General features: G+C 48.4%; 3 protein-coding genes across 3 annotated transcripts; 1 reads left to right on the forward strand and 2 right to left on the reverse strand.

The window, feature by feature from the left end:
* Positions 1-2,155: 2,155 nt before the first annotated feature.
* MYCFIDRAFT_99374 (uncharacterized protein) lies at positions 2,156-3,615 on the reverse strand (the record flags this gene model as incomplete). Its single annotated transcript, XM_007934314.1, has 3 exons — positions 2,156-2,502; positions 2,745-2,946; positions 3,001-3,615. Coding segments are annotated over 3 exons (1,164 nt in total), but the record flags the coding sequence as incomplete, so codon positions are not given.
* Positions 3,616-19,148: 15,533 nt separating this feature from the next.
* On the forward strand, positions 19,149-20,555 carry MYCFIDRAFT_158302 (uncharacterized protein; the record flags this gene model as incomplete). Its single annotated transcript, XM_007934315.1, has 1 exon — positions 19,149-20,555. Exon 1 carries the CDS (start codon positions 19,158-19,160, stop codon positions 20,553-20,555), a length of 1,398 nt encoding a protein of 465 aa, XP_007932506.1. The 5' UTR covers positions 19,149-19,157.
* On the reverse strand, positions 20,546-22,717 carry MYCFIDRAFT_168896 (uncharacterized protein). Its single transcript, XM_007934316.1, has one exon. The coding sequence runs from the start codon at positions 22,436-22,438 to the stop codon at positions 20,873-20,875; it is 1,566 nt and encodes a 521-aa protein (XP_007932507.1). The 5' UTR covers positions 22,439-22,717; the 3' UTR covers positions 20,546-20,872.
* Between the last annotated feature and the right edge of the window lie 573 nt (positions 22,718-23,290).

The raw sequence follows: 23,290 nt of genomic DNA on the forward strand, positions 1-23,290 counted from the left end.
TAGGATGGTGGCAGTCTACCACAAGTCAAGCAGTCCTCCACTTGTAAGCGCTGTCGATATGTTTCTGCTTAAAGTATGTGTGCAAGCGCACTTGATTGCGAAATCTCGCGTGCATTGAGGAAGAACGACCCAGCAGTGAAACGAAACGGATTGGGAAAGAGAAGGCCGGTGAAAGAAGCATCAGCCTCTGCAAGTACTGATGATAATTAAGCCATCGCACGAGCCAGGAATAGGGGTGTGATGTGATGACTTGACCGACTTTTATTAACAATCCAGCGGTGTAATAATGTTGCGAAGGAGCTCTGCATGGTGGCAACATGCAGCCTGCCTTACTTTCATCTCGATGTGATGCCGCCATCAAAATTCCAGTGCCATCTCGACAGTGTACAAGTCATCGACCTGGTTAAAGCTATACCAATTTCAGCATCTTTCAGAGCAAGCAACTACATATCTATGAGCATAGCGCCAGAACATCCAGAAACAAGTTCCACGTACATAACCTTTTCGCAAGCCTGCTAAGTTAGTCTATCTATAATTCCGTCGGGAACTGCGAATCGATAAACGCAGACTATACGGACATGCTCATGGATACAGCCTTGTAGCAATGATTATACTTTCGCAAGCGCGGAGCGCGCTTATCATTACCTAGGACGACGGGAGTAGTGTGGCTTGTGAGATGCATGCCACGAGGGAGGGTGCGGTGCGTTCCCTGTACAGGACAACAGGGCAGACTAACTAGTGACTCGCATGAGGAGCACGTCGCCGTACCGTAGTCTTGTGTACCGTTCGCGACAGCAGCGCCTTTTTCGGTCCCTCCCGGTCGGGATGCCGATGGTGGGAACCACGATTCGTCTTGGGTTGCTATCAACCCGCCGAATGATATGGGTAGAGCGGCAGCGTGAGCCGACTTCACATCTTTCCTTCCTTCCTTCCGTCTTCTCCTCATTATTGCGATGCGGTGCGGCGTGCGGAAGACGGCGCCGGCGTGTAGTTGTAGAAGTCATGCAAGTAAGCGAAACGCGAAACTCGCCTGGTCGCATCGGTAGTTCTACCTCAGCTAAGCATTTCCATCGAAGCCATATATAGCGACTATCTGTTAGCCACTGCCTATCCCCAGCGCTACTTCTCCTTGCGTTGACCTGCTGTCGTGCAACCTTCGCTAGAGTAAGCACTATACCTACTCCATCTCTCACACACGCGGCAGTAGTTCATGTGTACTTAGTGCGTCTTTAGCTGCCGTTAGCAAGTCGCAGTTCAAGTTCTCAGCTCCCGCTAAGGCATTCCATGGCGCAGTCTCCGTCTGCACCGCGTGTGTTCGGCGTGCAACCGGCTGGCATACGTGACTGGCTCCCGGGTCCGGCATGCGAACAACCTATACGCGACATTGGTTGGAGTACATAGCGTGGCGACGATTTTAATGCCGAACCGTATTTTGCGAGTAGACGACTTGGCGCAAAGCCTGTAAACCACAACTTGACGAGTACTGCAAGAAGTTGTATCTTGAAAGATTGGCGTCGTGTATGCTGCTATGTCCTCGAGCTTTGCTTTAACTACAAATACGAGCAGGCGTCGCATTCCCCCGAGCTCTCCTTCTCACTCTACCCTTCCTCGACCTCTCTGCTCAAGTCATCAACAATGCATATGCTGAAAGTGACTCTCTAGTACTGAAAATCCACCGGTGCACAGAACGCCGTGTGAAGGTGCAAAAAACCTCTGCTTCTCCAAAACTTTCAATGTCTGCCTCCGCTCGTACGAAGGTTCATATTGGTATCACCGGCCGTTAAGAAATGGGAATGCCAATGGCCTGAAGCCGTCAAATCATCCTCGCCTGCCCTCACCAAGCCGCATGCGAATGTACACCCACCCATCAACACCCATTTATCTGGTCGCCAAGATGGATCACTATCCGCTCAACCACGAGAAGACTCCGTGAAAATGCAAAAGACCAGGGAAATGTCCTAGGGAATCCTCCGCACGAGAGTCGGTGGCATTAGTCGCCAACATCCTTGCTGTCCGTCCGATGTTTGCCGAGCCATTTGTCAAGAGCATCCGCCTAAGGCTGCTGGTAGGCTTGGCCCTGATTTTGATCGTGCGCTACACGCTGGTCAATACCCCATTCGCGAACGATGCAAGGAAATTACACACGTTGCTGGTGCTGGTATGGGAGCCCGCCCTGAGCGTATGGGCTCTGCGGGTAGCCTTGACCGCCGTACATCTGGCTGTTGCCGGAATACTGCTGCGCGCCATCGACTTGCTGCGGTTGCGCGTACTGACCGGGCGCCTGGCCGGTGGCGGGTTGGTAGCCGATGGGAGGTAGTTGAGGGCCTCCCATCTGCGGTTGCATCATGTTGGGTTGTCCGTAATGACCTGGCTGACCTTGGGCTTGCGTGGTGTCCTGACCCGACCGTTGGGCTTCTTGGCGCTGACGCTCCTCTTCGGCTTTGCGATTGTTCTCTTCCTCCTTCTTCTTGGCTTTCCATTCTTTGCGAATTTCCTTGAACTCTATATGTCGCAGGCTAGTCAGCATGTATGCAGGGCAGATTCCCAGAGTGATGGTAAAGCTAGCTGGCGCTAAGATGTGGGCATGGATAAGCCTGATGCTTAGCGCCCGCACGCAACGAGCGTTTTAACACACGACCCGCCGTAACACCAGCAGAAACGCGGCATTGAACGCAAACGCAATTTAGCTTGAAGACAAGCTTAAAACAATGCATAAAACGACCGACGCGGATTCATGGACGTACCTTCTGGAGTTCGCTTTGTGCCATGAGATTGCATCGTCACGTGTGCATTCAGATGATTCAACGTGCCGTATGCCTTCTCGCAGCCGTTCCAGCCGCATTTGTACATGCGCTCGATTTCCTCATAGCGTCTTCGAGGCCGCTTGTGTTGCTGCGCGCCAGGAATCGGCACAAACGAGTACACGGTCGAAAGCGGATGCCCGCCCTGCATCACGTTAGGATACATCATACCGGGATGCGCACCTGGGTATGTACCCACCGCTGGCGGTCTAGGGATCGAATGCGCGACCATGTTAGGAGCTGCTCCCCCTGTCGTGGCCGGCGAGTGGCCATAGCCCATCGGCTGTTGGTAGTGGCCGGCCCATTCTGGCCGGCCGTACGAGGTCATCTGTTGACCTGCGTACTGTGCGGGCATTTCTTGTTGTTGCGCGTAGGGCGAGTAGTTGTGCTGGGGAGGGTAGGTAGGGCTCGATTGAGCAATGGAGGGATCTATCGGTACATCGTTGTCAGATTTTGCGTTATTTGACGCGTGACCAGAGTGTGGATTGCCATCGGGCATGTTGAGGGACGGACTTGATGTTTGCGCCATACCGCTCTGCGCGCCTGCAGGGTAGCGTGACTGCTGCTGGCCGTCTGTGTAGGAGCGTTGGATGTATTCGGGGAAGCTTCCTGAACGCGCTGATTGCGGCAGTCCGTAACTTGAATCTGGTGTGGCGGAGGCGGAATGGTAGTTGGACGACTTGTAGTCTTGGCCGGCTTGGTATTGCACAGCAGACGGTTGATCTGTAGAGGATCCTTCAGACTGATGCCCGTTGTATGGCGCGTAGGGTGAGCTCAAACCTGACTGCGGGTATTCCGGCTGTCTACCATCCATTGACTGGGGACGGTCTTGTTGCAGGTGCGATGCAAGGATCGCGCTTAGGGAAGCGTCGTTGGTTTGAGCGGGCTGGGTGGATGGCGTCTTGTAGGCTCTGGACATGCTACGTCCAACACGCGAAAAAGACTTGTTGCAGCACGGATGGAACTAAACAAATCACGCTGACAGCGCGCCGTCGAGTACAAGTGGCCGCGGCTGGAGAGAGCCGGAGAAAGGCGCGCGCTGTTGTTTTGCTGCGAGAGAGTAGAGTAGCGCGCTCCTCGGCAGATCGAAGACGAATGTCTTGCAGATGAGGCTTCGAAGCAAGCTCCACCAGATGCTTCTAGCGCTCCGTCCAAAGCAAGCAAGTGGGAGAAAGGGCGGCGGCGGGCGGGCGGGCGCAGACAGGAACCAGATAGTGCCTCGAAGCTTTGCAAGTTGACCCGAACCGAATTTCCGGCGCAGAGGAGGACAAGATTGGGCCCTAGACGAGGATGGGTGAGGTGGGCGCTCGCTGTGTTGCAGAAGGGAGGGTGCTAGAGAGAAGACGGATAGTGTGCTTTGTAGCAGCGTATCGTGGCGAGTGCCCTGAAAATAGCGTGGTGTAGCGGCGCCTGAGACGGCTGGCACAGGCACACGGTGAGGTAATTGTGCCGGGCTCGACGATCGTCGTCTAGCTGCCGGGAGCGGGAGTCGCTGTTGAGGCAAGCGCGATGGAGACTTCACGAGCCTGCAGGGTGGGTGGGAGTGGGAGCAACGGGAAAAGTGGGCTTTGCGCAAAAGAGCAGAGCTGTGCAGGCGCGTGAGGAGAAGAGTGAGGTGCGAGCTGGGATGGCACGCCCACACCAGGTCAGGCGGGCGAGGATGATGACGGTGACGGTGACGGTGACGGTGACGGTGACGGCGGCGGCAGGCAAAGGCGCGCAGTCGTTCCTTGGGCAGGCGCGCAACTTCGGGCGGACGGTTGCCTCTTTGCAGCGCAGAGCAGTCTCGGTTGCAGCGTCGGCTCAGGTGCTGCTGCTGGAGGGCACACGCGCAGCGAAATTAGAGTTTCGCAGAGCTGCGCGTCGATTCGACGCTGGCCGCGACGCACAGACTCGCAGTGCTTGGCGCACAACGGACGAGTAATGTGCCGCTTTTCGCCGTGGCCGTGGCCAGTGGATGGGGGGGCCAGCGGGCAGGCAGGGCAGGGCAAGGCGGCGGGTGCGGCGGTGAATGGCCGGCTGAACGCCGTGAAGAAACAAATGCTGCTGCTGATGTGATGTGGTGTGCACGGGGCGCGCAGCCGTGTGCCAGTGCCAGTGCCAGTGCCAGTGCCAGTGCGCGTTGCAAATAATGCTGGCCCGCTGGATGGCCGAGCCTCTGTCTGCTGTGCTGTGCTGCAATGCTCCGAGCGGGAGCTAATGGTAATCGCTGTTCGTCTCGTGGGAGGACGTGTGAGGTTCAGTTCCGTGCAGTGCAGTGCAGTGCAGTGTTGTTCCCTGGTGGCTCGGGCGCGGGAGCGCTAGAGCAGCGCGAGAGTAGTGGGCCGTGGCTAGTCGCTCGATGCCAACCGGCAGTTCTTGCAAAGCACTGCGCTGCGTGGAAATAAGAGGACGACCGGAAGGGAGGAAGGGTCGATGTACCGCCCACGCTGCAACGTGTACTGCCTGCTGGCTGCTGCTGATGGCTGCTGCAGCGGGCTACGCGTCGCTTTTCTGCCGCGGCGCGTTGCAACAGGGAGTCTGGAGTCCGCTGGGAAACAACAAAATGCTCGAGGCAAGGCGTGCGTGCGCTGCAGTGGCTGTTCGTGTGTTTCCGCGACGTTCACACAAGCAAAGCACCGCTGCACCACGGAGCCGTCTGGAGATTGAGGCTGAAGCGATCGTGCACTAGTGGGAAGGTGCGAGAGTGAAGAGAAGAGCTTGACCAAAGCGAGCTAGACGCGAGCTGATAAGCTCAGGAAAGCACAGACCGAAGTGACTGCATGAGGTGATGGAGTCTGCGTCTGTCGCAACTCGCAACTTCATCATCACGCACAATCATAATTCCCCCCGAGGCATCTTCTCACATCCTGCACACCTATCGAGCTTCCTGCACATTGCTGGCAATCCTGCACTGCCATCATCTCGGCTCCGCGGGCGCAGCGCATGGCTGGTAATCTGCGAACAACAGCCGCGCACCGTGGCCCTCTTCCCGCTGCCTGAGATGGAACACATGACAGGCGGTCAGCTCACCATGCAACATCGCAAGCCAGGGGTGCACGCTGCAAAAATCCACCCTCGACACACCGCGAATTCGGCGTGGAGTGGTACATCCAATCGCAATATCGCAACGCCCACTGCTGCTGCTCCCAATCCACAAAGCGGGCATCACTCCCGCCCGGACAGCGAGGCAGATCAGCCGAAATGTGATATGTGGATGGCTCTACGTCATTCCTGCTGTGAAGAAACGCGTGTCATTGGCTCTTGTTGCATCCACATCTAACATTTGCGCATCGTGTGAGAGTATCGGCCTGCGATACCTGGTCCGGCGCATGACCCGAGAAAGACCTGCTGCATTTTGCTGCCCATGTCATCATCAGTGAATGATCGAGATTATTCCGGTCTCAATAATGTGCACACCGTGAGACACGAGGCTGGATCAGCGGTCGCCATTGCTGGCCAAATAATGTCCTTTCTGCGTGAAGGACCTGGCCTTTCAGCCCTCTGTTTGTGATATTCTACTGATTCCAGGATTCTTGTTTGCGCAAGAACAGCATCCCTCCACGTGGCGGAGACCGGCAATCGCCGCTTGCTAGGGTGCTTTCGCTCGGTAACAATCGGTATACCGACGACGGTGACAGGTGGCTATGACACATTTCTGGACTTGGATGTGGCGCTGAGTAGTTCTACAAGCGCGGCCGCTCTCGCCATACCTCTGAACCGAACATGTTGCATCTAAAATACCACCCTGCGTATGATTGTAACTCTGTTGTTGTCAGCGCATCCAAGAAACGCCACGCTGACGCGCTTGTACAGTCCCATTCTGGCATGGCGAAGTCTGGTTGTTTACTGGCTTCCGAGGCAGTAAACGCAAATCTCACAAACGTGGTACCAGTTTCAGAGTCGCGGGATGAGGACTGGGCGTCTGTTCCTGCTACATCCAGACCAAGATGCAGCACCGCCGTACGTAGCGTCGCATAGCGGCAGATCCGTGTCTTTCTTATGTCGACGTCCTGTCTATGGAGGGGTATCGGACTGGTAGCGAGTAAGTCTCTCTCTGTGCACGATGAGGAGCTCGTGGCATGTCTCAGACAATACGAGCGCACTGACACGAGCGCGCAAGCATCGTGCCATGCGACGTGCTGCGCGCCGAGCATTATTGAGCACATCACATCACACTTTCTCCTGCGTCTTCCCTGGCCGCGCTGCGTACTGTATGTTCATGGGTGTGATCGTATAGCATACGACATTGCGCATGTGGCGGGCACGAGCTCAAAATTCAAATGCATGCGCGGAGGACCACAGCCGCTGCATCTGTGCCTGAGATTGCTCTTCTCTTAGTAGGACTACACTTTACCGAGCCCATCCTCACGGCTTCAGACAAGGCCCTTGATTGGATGAGGCACCTGTGCAGCACACGCTCTCGCCGGCTCTCGCTGCTGGCAGTATTGTTTCTCGTGGCTGCTCATGGACAAGCTCGCCGACGTCGAATCATAAAAGCTAGAACTAATTTGTGCACTCCGTGGAGGTGCATCAGTGGAGTCGGCGCACAGCTGTTCTCTGCCGGCTGGAGGACCAGTCACAAGCTGTGTGGCCTATGCAGCCTTTCATTGACAATCCTCCTCTTGCAGATGGGCAACGGTCGAGCCGCATCTACATCTTCAACCTCAGACACAACACGCAAGTGGCCTAGGGCGCGGAACTCTTCCTTAGGGCACGGGAGGAAGGAAGAAGAAGCTTCGGCTGCAGCGCCGAGACTCGCTGGCTTTGACTGCTGAGTAATAATAAATCTTGACCAGGAGGTGGAGGTGGTCTTGCCTCCACGGTTAGGCCGGCTTCTCTATTTGACCGCATGATTGGGCGATTCTTGGAAGGAGCCACGGCAGGCAAGCAGCAGGCGGTAACATCAGGCTGGAAAAGGCAATGCCGACACCTCACTCACAAACGTGTCAGACTGCGACCTTCTGCCGAGTCCCGGCCGCCTTTCGACCTGCTTCATACGAAACAATTATCAGCCATGACAGACTAGCAAGTACTCCGTGATGCTGCGGCCCGGTACTGTATCGTCTGTCGGCACGGCACATTCAAGCATCCAGCTCTTTGGGATTGCTCGTTGCCGTTCGAATGTGGTTGTGCTAAGACCACAGAACCCATGCTAGTCAGTGCCAGTCTGCCTTTCACTACTGCTGTACAGTGTACTTCGCCAGCACCATGGGGAGGGGATGCAAGGAAGGCTTAACAAGCACAACCCAGCAGGGACGATACTGTAGCAATGTTCTAGATTGCGTATTTGACATCGATGTCGATCTCATCCTCCGGCTCGAGCTGCATTTGATCAGAACGTTCAACGTTGAAAAAGCTTCCCGATCGAGCATTCTTCAGATGACACGGCGTTCACGCCGATATCATCATCATTCACTTGTCACTCAAATCTTTGCATCCCTCGCAGGGTTTATGGGAATTTGGTACAAGAACGGACGTGGCCCGGAGTACCAGAAATTGAATGCCTCCTCCCTATACGAGCCGCGTCATGCCTTCAACTTCAATTCTACTCGGCACCTGATGAATTATGCTCAGCGGTGCTCTCGATGTCTGGTAACTTTACCACTCCGAGAGTACATGAGGCCATGACTGTTTCCTTACCAAGGGCAATGATGAGCCTGTTTCCAAGAGACAAAAGGAGTATGATCGTGCATTGCTTGGCGACGAGAGCTGGGCATAGTTTTCAGGAGGCATCGATACGTGATTCCTTTGCAGCCAAGGCTCTCGCATAGCACACTTTCACGGTCTGGAAGTTGAATGATCCAAATACACTCAATCTTCTGAACACAATCCGATACACAATGGAGATTCGATAGGCGAAAGGCACATGCCTCGTGGTGAACCAAAGTAACCCTCGCATTTGTGACTATACAACACTCGGTCTGGGCCTGGGAGCAGTAATCGATCGGATGTGATGATTGCTATCGAACCATTGAATATCCTTCACTCCGCAAAGCCCCGATTGTCATGAATCACTCTCCTGTTTCCCCAATGCTGACTATGACCAAAAAGGTTGCACTGGAAGCGAATCTCGCTCCTGCGCAAGGCCAACCACCGCATCGATACCTAGAATTGTCAACATCATGTCTCTCCTTCCTCGCAAGCAGTCCCTATCCTGTTTCCGCTCACATGCAAGCCCAGACGGTCCGATTCGACGCCATGATCCGACATCACGAAAACGCCGTGAACGGTGTCGACCCCTCCCGATCTCTCGTTCGCGGTGTTTCCTGAATGCTGGTTCCCAAGAACCCTGCCCTCTGCATCCGATCCGAAACATAGTGTTTTTTTTTCCCTCTCTTTGCAGCAAACTCCAAGCCATCCGTTCATCCCACGCTTACCAATCTCAATCAGGGTATTATTGCCAAATAGAATAGATTTGGAAGTAAAAAGAGCAGCAGAGTTTGAGAGGTCACCTCGGACAACATCGATCCTGCCACATCCAATTTTACTGTACTGTATCAATCGGAGCGGTGACCGAGTTTACTGTCTGGAGAAAAAGCCGCGGTGAACCCCTGAAAGTTGATGATGAGAGGTCTAGGCTCTAGGCCCCAAAAAAGAGCTCCACCCTTCAACGATCCGATTATTACAATCGAAGGTCGTTCTCGTTCGAATGGTCAGTGCTTCAAAACGGATATTCTTCACGTCGCGTGGTATTTGGAGCCTATCGTGTCCATAATCCAATCCAGCATATAATCCAAGCGATATTAACAATATTCAATATTATTGAATATTCTCGATAGGATTACGAGGCGTGTATTATGTCTAACGGCCATTTAATAGCCCCTTTCTAAGTGCAATCTTCTTAATCGAATATAGACCTCCGCGGCTACCGGAGTAGCGCTTTTAGCATTAAATATAGCCTCCGAAGGGCTCTTCGATAGGATTAAGGACCGTGCATTATAATTAAGGTTAAGGTTAGTATATAGAATAAGAATAGCGCGAGTCGACGCGTATATAGTAGCGAAGGCGCGTATTTCGAAAATTCGAGTATAGGAGCGCTTCGTATAGTATTCGTTTCTTAGTAGTATATAGAGGTCGAGGTTCTTACTATAATTGTTAGTAATAATAGAGGCTCTCGACCGCTAGGCGATTATTAAGCGCAATATTATCTTTACCTTCGGAATACTAGCGATACTACTATAATAGATAGCCGTATATTAGCTACCTAGAGTATATATCCTCTATTTAGAAGATAGTAAAAGCGAGGCGGTTACTACTAGTCTATTAGAAGAAGGCGCTATACGAAGATTATATAGGTATACGCGCTTCTATCTAGATACGTTTATATACCTTAGGCTGTTTTAGCTTATATTACTATATCTATAGCGTAGAAGGAGTATTAGTAAAGAATAGAAGGTATTAATATTCTTATATACCTTTGCGACTAATAGCTATACTCGAGACCTAGCTAAGGACTTTTACTACTTAGTAGACAAGTATAGTCGTATAATCTATAAGGTTATAGCCGCTATCTTAGAGGTATATCTAGTACTTATTGCTTAAGCTACTACGGACGACAATCTAGCGGTTAAAGCGAAAAGGCGGAAATACTAGCCTTTCTTTAAGGACGCTATTAGTACGCTAGATAGCTCTTATATATTAGTATACGTACTAGTTAACTAGTAAGCGGCATTCCGTAATCGCAAGGATACGCTATTATAGAATATATTAGCGGTCGTAGACTATAATATAAGGTTTACCTTTATTCTTACTAGATAGGAGGGCTCCGCTTACGACGGCTATATACTTAATAACGCTCGCTCGTACTATAGGTTTAGTACGCCGGAAGGACGATATTATCTCGCTAATACTAGCTATCTAAACAACGCGCCTTATATAGTACTATATAGAGGGGTGCGGTATTACCTACACGAGTAGTACCTAGCCTTAATAAAGCCGGCGGACTATAAGGAGCTATTTAACCTCTACTATAGTTCCCTTCGAAATATAGTTAAGCGGATATTTAGTATATTAAAACGACGATTTCGCATCTTCGAGAGCGCGCTATAGTATAATATCCGCTCGCAAATAGCTATAGTATACGTTGCTGCCGCTCTTTATAATATCCTTTAAGAGATAGGCGCGAAGATAGACGAGAACTTTAAATTAGAGGCCGACGAGACTAACGATAGGCCCTTTAATAATACCGCCGCCGCTATAGAAGAAGATAATAGCGTTAAAGGACCGATAGATAGGATAAGGGATACGCTAGTACTAGAAATGTAGCGACAATATTAACTATACCTAGAAGAAGAAGATAATAATATAAACGAGACTATATCTACTTAGTTATAGAAGTCGTAGATAGGGAGGGGCTTCTTTATATTCGATAGGGATATTAAGAATCTTAGTCGTTACTTAGATATAGCTGTTTTGTATAGAGTTTCTCGTTTCTATAATATAATACTCGACTTCCTACTATTCGTATAGAATTTTATAGAGACAACTTCTAGCTACGAAACTCGGTTTTATATTAGAATCTTAGATCTTACTAAAACCGTACTAAAAGCTAGCGATATAATAATATTAAAAAAAAGCTATATTCGAGAATAGCTAACAGATCTAACACTTCTAGGCTTAAGACAATAATTCAAACTCTTTAAAGAACTCTTTAACTAACGCTATCGATATAGCCTATTACGCGTCTAACGGCGTACCGAGAAAGATATTAACTATGCCGCTATCTTCCGCCGTCGTTATCTTGCGATATAGCAGTCGCTTTTGCCTTAAAGTTAGGTCCTAAAGCTCCTCGTATCTAGCGACGAATTCCGCCGAGAATACGAGTCGCGATAGCGTACGTACTAGTAGCAGTAGTATTACTATTATCTCCGCCGTACGATATATTGCCGCGACGATATTATCGACAGACTACTATATCCGATTCTAAGACTCTAATCGACGACGCTTAGCCTTAACGTTAGCATTATAGATTACCCGCTTTCGAGTATAGATATCGTCCTTCGGCGTATCTGCCTTACTCTCGGTTGCCGTAATAGCTAGATCGGATACTGCTAGCGTAGGAGGTAGAATTGGACTATTAAGCATCGCTTCTATAGATAAAACGTGCTCTCTAGTAGTAGTTGTATCGCTAAACAACTAGTCTAGTTCAACTAAGAATAGAAGCGGCTTCTTTAGGAATTTCTTCGCCCTCGGATAGATAGCAATATAAGCCTTTATAACATCGTCCGGAGCGGTTAAATAACTAGTATTTAGATTAATGCCGAAGCTAGATTAAGCTAGCATCTTATACTATATCTTCTAGTCTGCTTTAAGGGCAGTAAGCTTGTTCTTTATAGACGTAGCTATAATACGAGCCTTCCGCTAGGCCTATATAACGATAAGGTTTACTACTATTGCTACCGCTATAAATAGTCCCTTCTTAAAGCTAGAATCGGCCCTCTCGCTATAGTTCTTATACCTATCGATAGCGCTAGTTATAAGGCACTATATCTTAGTATTATTAAACCGCTAGTTGCCTTCTACTTTAACCTTAATAACTAGCGGTAGATTAAGGGCCGCCGCGAGCTTATCGAGTATCTCTAGATCCTATTATATATCCGGCAATTGCGAATAATTAGGCGGTAGTTCTAGCTAAGAGTACTAAGACTAGTCGATTGCTTAAGATTCTATGCTTTATTAACAAATTTGCTAGGTAATTAATAGTCTACGAGCGACTAGACCTATAGCTATCTCTTATATCGAACTACTAGCGACGAACGAGCCGTTATAATCGCTACCTTCTACCTTATTTTATACCTAAAGCTACTACCTAAAGTCTACGAAGGTTACGAGACTACGCTAAGAACGCCTTTACTACCGAGATTGCGACGACACGATAACTATATTAGAAGACATACCTCGTTATCTAATTCACTTATTATAGCGGCCGCTAATATAGAAGGTTATATACTAATAAGCGCTATAATATTGAAGATTGGATTATAGACACGATAGGCTCTTAGATTTTTTAAAAGCATCTGTTTATTAGCCAAGCCGTATAATAGTTAAGGCTAGACTCGAGTAATTATTAATATTGTATCTATAGCGCGATCGGAACTTGCTTAGGTACTAAATTACAGTATGTATTTAGCAGCGTAGGATAATAAAATTAGCGTTTGTATAGACATCTTCTATTATCGAATCTGCTACTTTCTTTATTACGTATAGATATAGCAGATATAGGGATATAGGGTGTTAACTGTATACTATAGTATAGGAAACCGACTAGAGATTACGAACTGTCTCTCTTCTCTCTTCTTCTTTAAAGATTCGAAATCTTGACTATATACAATGTTTGGCTGAATTTGAATTCCGAACAGTGTTCTATAGGTTACGGCACACTAATGCAAGGCTTTAGAGATTTACTAGCATCCTAATTGCTGCAGGCACATTCGCCTAAGCTATAAAATCTTAGATTAGCAAGTAGTCGAGAAATCCGTCGGATATGCTACTTACCTTGTCTTATAGGCATATTTCATATTTGATGCAAGGCAATTATTATTACATTAAGCGTCTGAATTCGCTTTGATATAGACTAATAAAGCTACGCCCGCTTAATTAAATCTAGATATGCATCTAAGAGCTCCTTTTTTTTAGCATTTGCCGAGGTCTATATAGTTATATTGAACTCTAAGAGTAATTGCCGAAGCGTTTAATACGAGAGCGATAGTAGTAGCGAAGGTAAGTGTAGACCGCATAGTGCAGATGTTTTTTGCTGTAGATTTAACGATGTTAACTGCAGAGGTTTAGTAGGTTGTATAGTAACTATCGAAAGCTAGCGATAGAAAGTACTAGATATATTTTATACTTGTATCCAGAAAAACAATACTTTAACTCGGTATTATAAAGTTAAGTAAAACTTATACTAGGATAGACATCCTTTTAATAGATGTCTATCCTTAACTACTTCCCTAAGCCCTAGCTAACGTTATATATAGTAAGCGACCGGGTCTTACAAGCTCCTACCTAGGTAATAGTAGTTATAAGAGGATATATATCTAATACTAGACCCTCTTATAAGGCTTCGAGGAACGCTTTTCTATACCTTTTGTTAAAGTTCTAGCGATATTGTTTTACCCTATAGAAGAGCCTCCGAGCCCTACGAGTACTGTTTTCTCTAATAGTAGAAGCAAATTATACCTACATTAATTATCTACTACTCGGGCGGCGGACGCTATTACTCGGTTCTTAATTCTTAAAGGATAATATAGCTTTTCGAGCCTATATTATGCCTAAGTTACTAGAATTAAGCAGTGTCGTTAGTTAGTTGTGTCGTTAGTTAGTTGTGTCGTTAGTTAGTCGTATCGTTAGCTAGTCGTATCGTTTTGTTCGCTAGTCTGCCTTATCGAATACTTATAACGACTTACAATCTACTACTCGATCGGTTAAGCTAGGAGGAACCCTATATTCTCTTAGCCCTTAAAAGAGGGTATAGAACTTGGCGTGCAAGTCTCTATCCCCTGCTCGTAGGGTAAAGTGTAACTAACGAAAACCCGGGCAAGGCTATTCGAGAATCTACTCTAGTTATTCGAGAATCTACGGACCTAGGGCCGCTCCGGTCTTAGTAAGACTACATTGTTAGTAATCTATACTATAGAACATCGTATAGTAACTTCTAATGCCTATGCTAGCTGCTTAGTAGAATAATAACGTAGGAAAGAAGAATTAAGTAAATAATAGACGTAGAATTCGACCTTATAGCTAATCTTAACTATTCTAGGCATACTACCTACCTAGCAAATAAGGTTCTACGACCCTCGTATTAACGTATAGTTCCTGCTATATAATCTTAGTATAATCTAGCATACCTGCTAGCGCCGTAGGTACTAGTAGAGCCCTCGGAGCGGGCGGAGGTCTTTCCTAAGTAGGTAAATAAGTACATATAGGGTTTCTATCGTAGGGCCTATACTTATAATAGCTAGAGTAGCAGTCTATATTATCTTTTACGCACTTGCACCTCCTATAGGCTGTTTTGCATATATAGCCCTTACGTAAACGTTCTCCTCGTAGTGCTAGTAGCGGTAGAATAGGCCTCCCCGGCTTAGCCTGTCTTATCGCTTCTTGCTAGTTAATAGCGGCCTGTCTAGCGGCCTGTCTAGCGGCCTATCTAGCGGCCTATCTAGCGGCCTATCTAGCGGCCTGTTTAGCGGCCTATCTAGCGGCCTGTTTAATTAGCTTAGGTCTAGTAGCCTTACGCCGAGTCGTACGACTAAGCCGCTTATTAATCCGCTTAAGTAGCTCTAAGGTGCGGTAAGTAGTTATCTCGTTGCTATTATAATCGCTCCTTAGTACTCGCTAGTACTTCTCGAATATACGAATAGTAAGAATGCCGGTTATAGACTCCTTAAGTGCTAGCATCTAGTATATACAATTCAAGCTATAGACCCTTTAATAATACTAGGTACAATCTAATAGCCTATAGTTATTAGACTTCCGCTTCTCGAGCTTAGCGCGTACAAGGGCCCTTCGCTCGGCTACTTTACGTAGAGCGAATGTGCTAATATAGCTAATAACTTTAGCGTAGAATAGATCGCTTAAGAATACCGCTACTAGTCGTATAATCTCGAGTCTAACTATTGCTTAATAGCGGTTAACCTAATACTAGAAATAGGGCACTATCCGGTTAATAAAGCTATAGATATTATTCTTATAGGTCGTTAACTATGCCTTAATATTAGCGTAACAACCTTCTACTAGCGAGGTTGTTGTATTGCTAAAATAGCGTATCCTGTTAATCTAGTACTTAATATAGTGCTATCGGTAAACCTACTATATATTAGCTATATAACTAGCTAGTGTTTGCTAGTCCTTATTGTCCGAGTGGTCTCGTATAGGCTTACCTTTACGAGCGGCAATCTTGCCGCCCTCTAGGGCTTTCGAGTTAGTTATAAACGACTTAACCGATAGCGAGTTAATAGCCTTATTAAATAGGTCTATAAAGTCCTATATAGCTACACTTAATAGCCTCCGCCTTATCGATAGATTAGGTAGCCTAGTACTAAGGAAGGCCTTTATATTAGCCTCTACTACGCGCCTAATATACTAGCGGTAGAGCTGTATATATAAATGAGTCTAGTCGCTTGCTAGTGCCTTTATTAGTGCCTTATTACGGTTATAGATTATAAGCCGAGGCTCTTCTACGCCGTATTCTAATAGCAACTCCTATATATAGCTAATAGCTATAGAATACTATTTAGTTGCCTGTCTAGGCATAAATATAAGCGCTAAAGGGAAGGTTTAGTTGAATTAATTAAGTAAGGCAATTATAAGCAATAGCAAGCCGTATTCGTTAGTTTTATAGGTACAATCTATAACTATTATATTCGGACAATTCTTATAGATATTAATTATCTTAGAGTGCGAGAAATATAGCTATTCTAGCCGTTACTTACCGCTGCCTTATCTAGTACTAATACCCTTCTGTATAAAGTAGTTCTATTATAGGAGATCCTTAATCGTCTTATCGACTACTAATTTGCTAGCGAGTCGCAACTTCTTAGCCTTTTACTAGGCATTTAAGATATCTCGTAAAGTAGTAGGTACGATAGGCGATTGCTAGTCTCTACTACTAAAACGGAGCTTAATAGCGGCCTTAATCTGTCGATTAGTAACGCCTATAGACCTTAACTACAATATAGCCTTAATAATCTCTATTATATAAGCTCGGCGGCGGTAATTAGCTAGTACTATTAGATAGACTACTAGATAGTTATAGTTAGAGCTATTAAATATAAGAGACTAGGTGCTATTATCGGGGTCCTTCTAGTCGTCCGTAGTAAGGGCTATAGACTAAGGGCAATTACACTTCTTCGAGCGGCCCTTACGAGTCTTAGTAGTAGGATAAAGAAGCCTTCTCTCGTTACGCTTCTTCCTTACCGCCTCGCGTAATACTAGTATCGAATACTTAGCATAGCGTAGTAAGAAGGTCTAGTAAGTATAGTCCTTATTGTGCTTATAGCTAGTCCTTCTAAGCTTAAACCCCTTCTCTAATACGAATAGGCCTATATAGTCCTCGGCTGCTATAATACTATTAAATACCTAGTTTTCGGGGTTCTCGATAGTTACGTACGACCTAGGTTTATATGCCTCTACTTCTAACTCAGACTAGTTACTATATTCGTCGTTATTGCTAAAGTTATAGGCTAGTTGTTAAGGAGACTCGATTTCTACTAAAGGAGGGCGTTGTTCCTATTACTAACTAACCCCGCTTTCCCCGTTATTACTATTACTACTACTACTACTACTACTACTACTACTACTACTAACTTCTTCCTCTTTACTATTCTATTTATTATTCTATTTACTATTCTTACTACTTAGTAGTATCCTCTTACTAGGTATAGTATATAGTATAAAGCGGATCGCTTTATATCCTACTTCGTACTATTCTAGTAAATTATCGAGGAAGGGGATAGTTAGGTTAAGGGTCTTAAAGGTACTATCTAGCTTACTAGCTAACTAGCTAGAGGGATTAAGACTATCGTATCTAGCCTTATACTAATAACTAATATAGCGCTACTAGTACGACTGCTCGCTCTCTACTATATCTTCCTAGAAGTCTAAGAGGAATTGCTTTAAATACTAACGGTCGACACCCTCCTAGTACTAGTAGGCTAGATAGTCCTTTAGTCTATATATCTGTTTAACCTATAATTTAAGGCCTCTAAGGTCGCCTAGGTACGGCTTTCGCTCTTACTATAGCTTCTTACTATGTATTCTTTATAACTAGAAGACCTTAGGATTATATAATTAAATAGGGGCGGCGGCGGTAGTAGCGGCAGCGGCGGCGGCGGCGGCGGTAGTAGCGGCCTTATACTCGGCTTATAACTGCGTAGAAGGGCTTAATAATATAGCTAATCGATAGCGACGGTAAGGTTAAAACAGCGATCAAAACAGCGGTAACGGTAAGGTCTAGTAGTAGAGAACTTAGCTAACAAATTTGCCTTAGGCCTCCTCCGTGATCGGATGCCCGGATTCTCGAATAACCGGAGTGGATTCTCGAATAGTCTCGCCCCGAAAACCCGGGTAGGGGAGTGTCATCCGCATATAGGAAGCCGGTCCGGACCAATTTTGCAATTTGTGCTTTTCTCTATAATAGCAAAGATGTGCACCAAATTTGCTACAGTAGGCAAAGGAAAGTTGCAAGGGTCTTCCGTAGAGCGGCTTCCTGTATTGCAGGTGACACTCTGTACGATCAGTGGATTGCACGGACTGCAGCTGCAAGTTGTTGAGGGAGCAGATCAATGATGAACGAACCGTTGGAAATGCTTGGAGGAATTCGATACTGAATGACCACTCGTGAGGACGGTCAAAATGCTTTAGAGCCCAGGCTGAGCCTCGTAGGGTTGAAAATTTCCTCGGAATGCCTCCTTTCCTTTCTGCAGTCTGGGCGCATCATCTCGAGCAATGACACTCCTGGCGGTAAGGGTAAGTTAGTCAACGCTGTGCAATATTGACCTCAGGGAAGTCTCAGGATAGCGCAACGGTATGTGATCGTACTCCAAGCATGATACCGGGACTCGAAGAAGCAGCTCACCAGGTTGGATTCTGCCCAGTAGGTTCCTCTGTCGTTGTGTCCATCAGGACGGGACTCGGTCACCGATCTTCCTCCAGAACTCGCAACGCTTGCCTCTCCCTCCTTCCTAGGTATACGCATCAACGACTCGAATGTCATCAGCCAGTCCTGGCTCTCTGTGCTGCGTTGCATTTGGCATTTTCGCGACAACCTGAGAGATGTATGGGGTACCGCCCGTCTCACTCAAGTCCAGCGTTCTCCAGAATTGGTCATCATGTTCGATGAATGTTGGCCACTCCTGCTCGCTGGACGGATCGTTGTTCACGATGAAGTTGGCCCCATGACCGTCCAAAAACTTCCACGAATGCGGAGCTCAATATCAGGCCGGCCTCTAGGTCGCTAATCAACGCCGTTCCAATCCACTCCATGCTGTGCAGCCAGTACAGATGGTGCGGAGAAAGAAGTCAAGTCCATCCTCTGATCGTCACCACAATGGCCTTGCTCTTCTCCATCTGGTATCCCGGCACGTGCTTCGTGACACTCTAAATTCTTAGCTTCATCTCTCCAGCTTCCGATTCTTCCAGAGCCATCAATTTCATCGTAATGTCGTTGCCCTTGATGAAGAGAACGCGCGCGGCCGGCATTACGAGCTCTGATGAGGCGGAGTTGGCCGAGAATCCTGGTCGGCTCCTTCAGCAACTTCACACGCCAAGAGATAGATGGAGATAGAGCGTGCCTGCTTTTTCCCTCTACCATAGACATAGATCGAACGTAAGCCTGGTTTCATTTCTTCCCCGCGACCTTCGTGTTTCCAAGGGCACATGCACGGGAGCATCGCAAAGATGACACTCGAAAAGACCATCTACCAAGGACCTTACATCCACAGCAAATCGCAAACGGAGTTGGAGTATGTAGAAAAAGCCCAAATCGGCGTAAACGAGGACGGAAAGATCGCTTTCGTCAACCAAGATCTCACAAGCACACTACCCGAAGGCTGGAGAAATGCCAAAATCATAAAAGTTCCCGAGCCAGGTTTCTTCTTCCCGGGATTCATCGACACTCACATCCACGCACCACAATACCCAAACGCCGGGATTTTTGGCAAGACTACGCTCCTGGACTGGCTCAAGAAATACACGTTCCCTCTAGAGGATTCATTCTCCGATGTCAAGAAAGCGCAAAGGATCTACAATCAAATTGTCTCGCGGACGCTATCACATGGCACCACGACGGCTTGCTACTATGCTACGATACACGTTCCAGCCACCAATCTTCTGGCCGACATCTGCTTCAAGCGTGGACAGAAAGCTTTCGTAGGACGTGTTTGTATGGACCAGAGTGTAGACTTGGAGAATCCAGATTTCTACCGAGATGCTTCAGCTGAGGCGAGCGTGGAAAGCACGAAGCAATGCATTGAGCATGTGAAGAGCATTGATCCGAATTATGAGCTGATCTCTCCAATCATTACGCCACGCTTCGCTCCGAGCTGTTCAAGGGAGTCGATGCAGGCTTTGGGAAAGCTTCACAAGGAAACCGGGATTCCTGTCCAAACACATATCGATGAGAACAAACCCGAGATTGATCTGGTGAAGGAGATGTTCCCTGATGCGTCTCATTATGCTGGGGTATATGACTCTGCAGGCCTGCTCACGTCTAAGACCATACTGGCGCATTGTGTCTGGCTCAACCCCGAGGAACGTCGGCTTATCAAAGAGCGGGACGCCAAGGTCAGTCACTGTCCTGCGTCAAATACTGCCTTGAAGTCTGGGTGCGCACCCATTCGACAGCTACTGAACGAGGGATTGACTATTGGTCTGGGTACCGACGTTTCTGGTGGCTACACGCCTAGCATTCTAACGCAGTGTCGAGAAGCACTTTTCGTGTCACGCTTTCGTGCGATGAATGATGGAGACGAAGCCGCACTGAGCGTCGAGGAGACCTTGTACCTGGCGACTCGTGGTGGAGCCAAAGTGGTTGGTCTTGAAGATCGGATTGGTGGTTTCGAAGTTGGCAAGGACTGGGACGCACAATTCATTCATCTACCGACTGTGAAGGAGGACGACAATTTCGATCAGATCACAGGGCCAGCGGAACTATTCGGGCATGAGGATTGGAATGACAAGATCGAGAAATGGGTATGCACCGGGGATGATCGCAACACGCACGCAGTGTGGGTCAAAGGAAGGCTGGTGCATGTGAAGAGTGGCGTCAAGCTCTGAACCGAGCTGTACTGTGGAGACGGCGTCTGCTAATATCTGTTGTTCCAGCCACAACTGCTTTCTGTGGCGGGCTATGGACTGGGACCTTTGCTGCCGACCCCTAGACTGCGAGAGCTACGCTGCTTAAAGCAACCGGATCCCCCAAAAAGATCCACTCGAAGCTTTAGGAGCTTTGAGAGGCCAATCTAGCTCACATAGCCAGAATACCACATGAATGGCTGCGATCCCTAGACGAGCCCTTCCGGACAACTCCATGGGCTTTGCGACAACGCAGCAGCATGTCGGGATGGGATGATCGATCAGGACGATACTTCATTTTAAAGCTCGAGGGTTCCAATCCGACCGCCGACTTCTCCTTCGCGAGAAAGTGGCCCTTCGGCCAGACGCTTCTGGATTGTCGCGAGGATCTCTTCATATCCTTCACCTGGAGAACGTTCAACCTGCACTACCAGACGACTGTGGAAGGCTCGAAGAGCATCAAATTTAGCGGAAGCAATTTTGTACGCCGAGCTTTCTGCATCCCCTCTACCTCCAACCAAGTTTCCAAAAGTCTTTGGTGGGGCCATTAGATATGGTAGCGCGTACTCGAGAGCTGGAGGTGCAAGTAGTGCTAGGTGGCCACTTTCTGGGGTTGCAATCCCAGATGGCAGGGGGACATCGGATTCTGTAGACCAATTTGCAGTAATCACTGATGCCAGAACGTTGATAGCGCCCAATGCCAGATCTTTGAGTGCCACTGTATCTGCGTGCGAAGCAATGTCACGCCAGAAGCTTGGATTAGAAGCGAGATAGGTGAAGTACAGAGCTCGTGCCTCAGCTGCCTCTTGCCGTATGGAAGGGTCTTGCTGTGCCGATTCGCCAGGGCGGAAAATGACATCTCGATCGGGACCATGGAAGACTGCTGCCAGTGTGTTGAGCACGTCTGGGTTTGTTGCACGAGACGGCAATTGCAGAAGTGGACTCGGTCGCCCTCCACCAGAGGATGCAAGCAATGACTTGCGCGGCAGACTTGCCAGAACATGCAGATCATGCTTCGGTGACTCTTGATGCGCCCATTTCCCTGGTGAGAGATCAAACGCTTCGCGCATGCGATCGCTGACCTGCTGTGGCATCTGACTTGAGAGGAAGTGTTCAGGGTAGTTCGAAGCATATGTAGCGATGTAGTTGGCGGCTGGACCGTACAGGAACATCGACTCCAAAGGATCAACCCGTGCTCCTGGAAGTTGCAGATAGATGCCTGCAGTCTTTTCATGCACGCCCTGAGCAACGAGATACCTCAAGCCATGCGATTCTGTGGCTGACCCGGGCAAGCGTATTGTAGGCTTGGTAGCATCAAGCAGATCTGAGTAGAAGTCGACCAAGCAGCGATACATGAGGATGTCGTCACTAGTGTCGACCATGTGTAAGGCGGCAAAGTCAAGCAAGCCGCCTTTGACCTTGAACTCTGCTTCTACGTCCTCATGGTGAGTGTGTGACACTGCATTCCAATCCATGGTAGCCACCTTCGGCAGCCACTCCATCAATCTAGCTTGTGCGATGGTGCGCATGCTCTTCCCCAGCTTGACTGGGTCAGAGTCGGACAGTGCGCAGGCCCAGAAGAACACACGGTATACGTTTCGATCGCCGAAGATGCGCTTCCACACCAGACCTTGGCCTCCCCCAGGCAGATGAGAGTCAATATCGTCCCGAATCTCCTGGTCAACTTTCAGGAGATCAAGCAGCAATTGCGAGCATTGTGTAGCTATGCCAGTGTCATCTGTGCACAGCCATAGCCGCACCAGAGCTTGCATGGTGTCCAGCATTCCAGCCACGGATGCCGCATCAGCAGCGTTTGCGGTGGCTTTTTGCAAGATGGCTAGGATGAGGCGGTTGTACGAAGACATCTGTTCGCCCGCCAGCAAGCCATCCGTGAAGGGGATATTGCCAAGACTGAGGATATCGCCATAGCTGTAGGCCTTGATCAAGCGCAGAAGCAGATTCCCTGCTGGACCGGGATCCTGCCGCAATGTTGGTAGAAGTGCGGACAATGACACGACAAGAGGCAGTTTTTGCTCTGCAGACAGTGTCTCTGCCAAGACCAGCTCGGCTTCCTCGAACAGTCTTTGATCCAGAGCCACCGATGGATCATTGGCAGTTGCTTGGATGTTGCCTTGCACACGCTCGAGGAGGGACTGCGGCATTTGGAGGTGATTCTGATGTAGTCTCCTGGTATGTCTCTATTGTGTTGGCGGAAGCCGAATCTCGCGGCGTGCTGTGGCGATGGGCAGGCAAGCGCGCCATCCCTGTCAAAGCACGGACCACGTCCTCCAGCCACCTTCCCTTCACTGACCTGACCTCGCCGTCGTCCTGCACTTCATATCGCTACATGCATCAAGCACAACTTCATGTCACCGCAACATTGGCGCAGGATCGTCGAGAGAAATGGCACAAGTAACGCAGAATGGCAATGCAGACCAGCCGCACTGGGACGCGGCACGATACGAGGAAGCGCTGGCGCATTTGGCGAGACTGCAAGAACTGGTAGAAAGAACGACATGGATGTCGAATGAACTCGTCTAACAACTCCCAGATTGACGGCATGAAATCTGATATACCGTCTATTGTGGCACCCATTCAAAGGCAAACCCGAGACAAAACCCAGCTGTTTGTGGAAACCAAGACGGCAGCGGTGCAAGCAGTCACACATGTCCAGCAACTCCGGACCACGTGGAACTCGGAGCAAACACAGGAGATCT

Source organism: Pseudocercospora fijiensis (genome assembly GCF_000340215.1).
Source record: "Pseudocercospora fijiensis CIRAD86 unplaced genomic scaffold MYCFIscaffold_19, whole genome shotgun sequence".
NCBI lineage: Eukaryota > Fungi > Ascomycota > Dothideomycetes > Mycosphaerellales > Mycosphaerellaceae > Pseudocercospora > Pseudocercospora fijiensis.

What these genes read in the sequence shown, in the direction of transcription:
- MYCFIDRAFT_168896 (XM_007934316.1), bottom strand. Translation starts at nt 22,438, where the DNA reads ATGTCTTCGTACAACCGCCTCATCCTAGCCATCTTGCAAAAAGCCACC.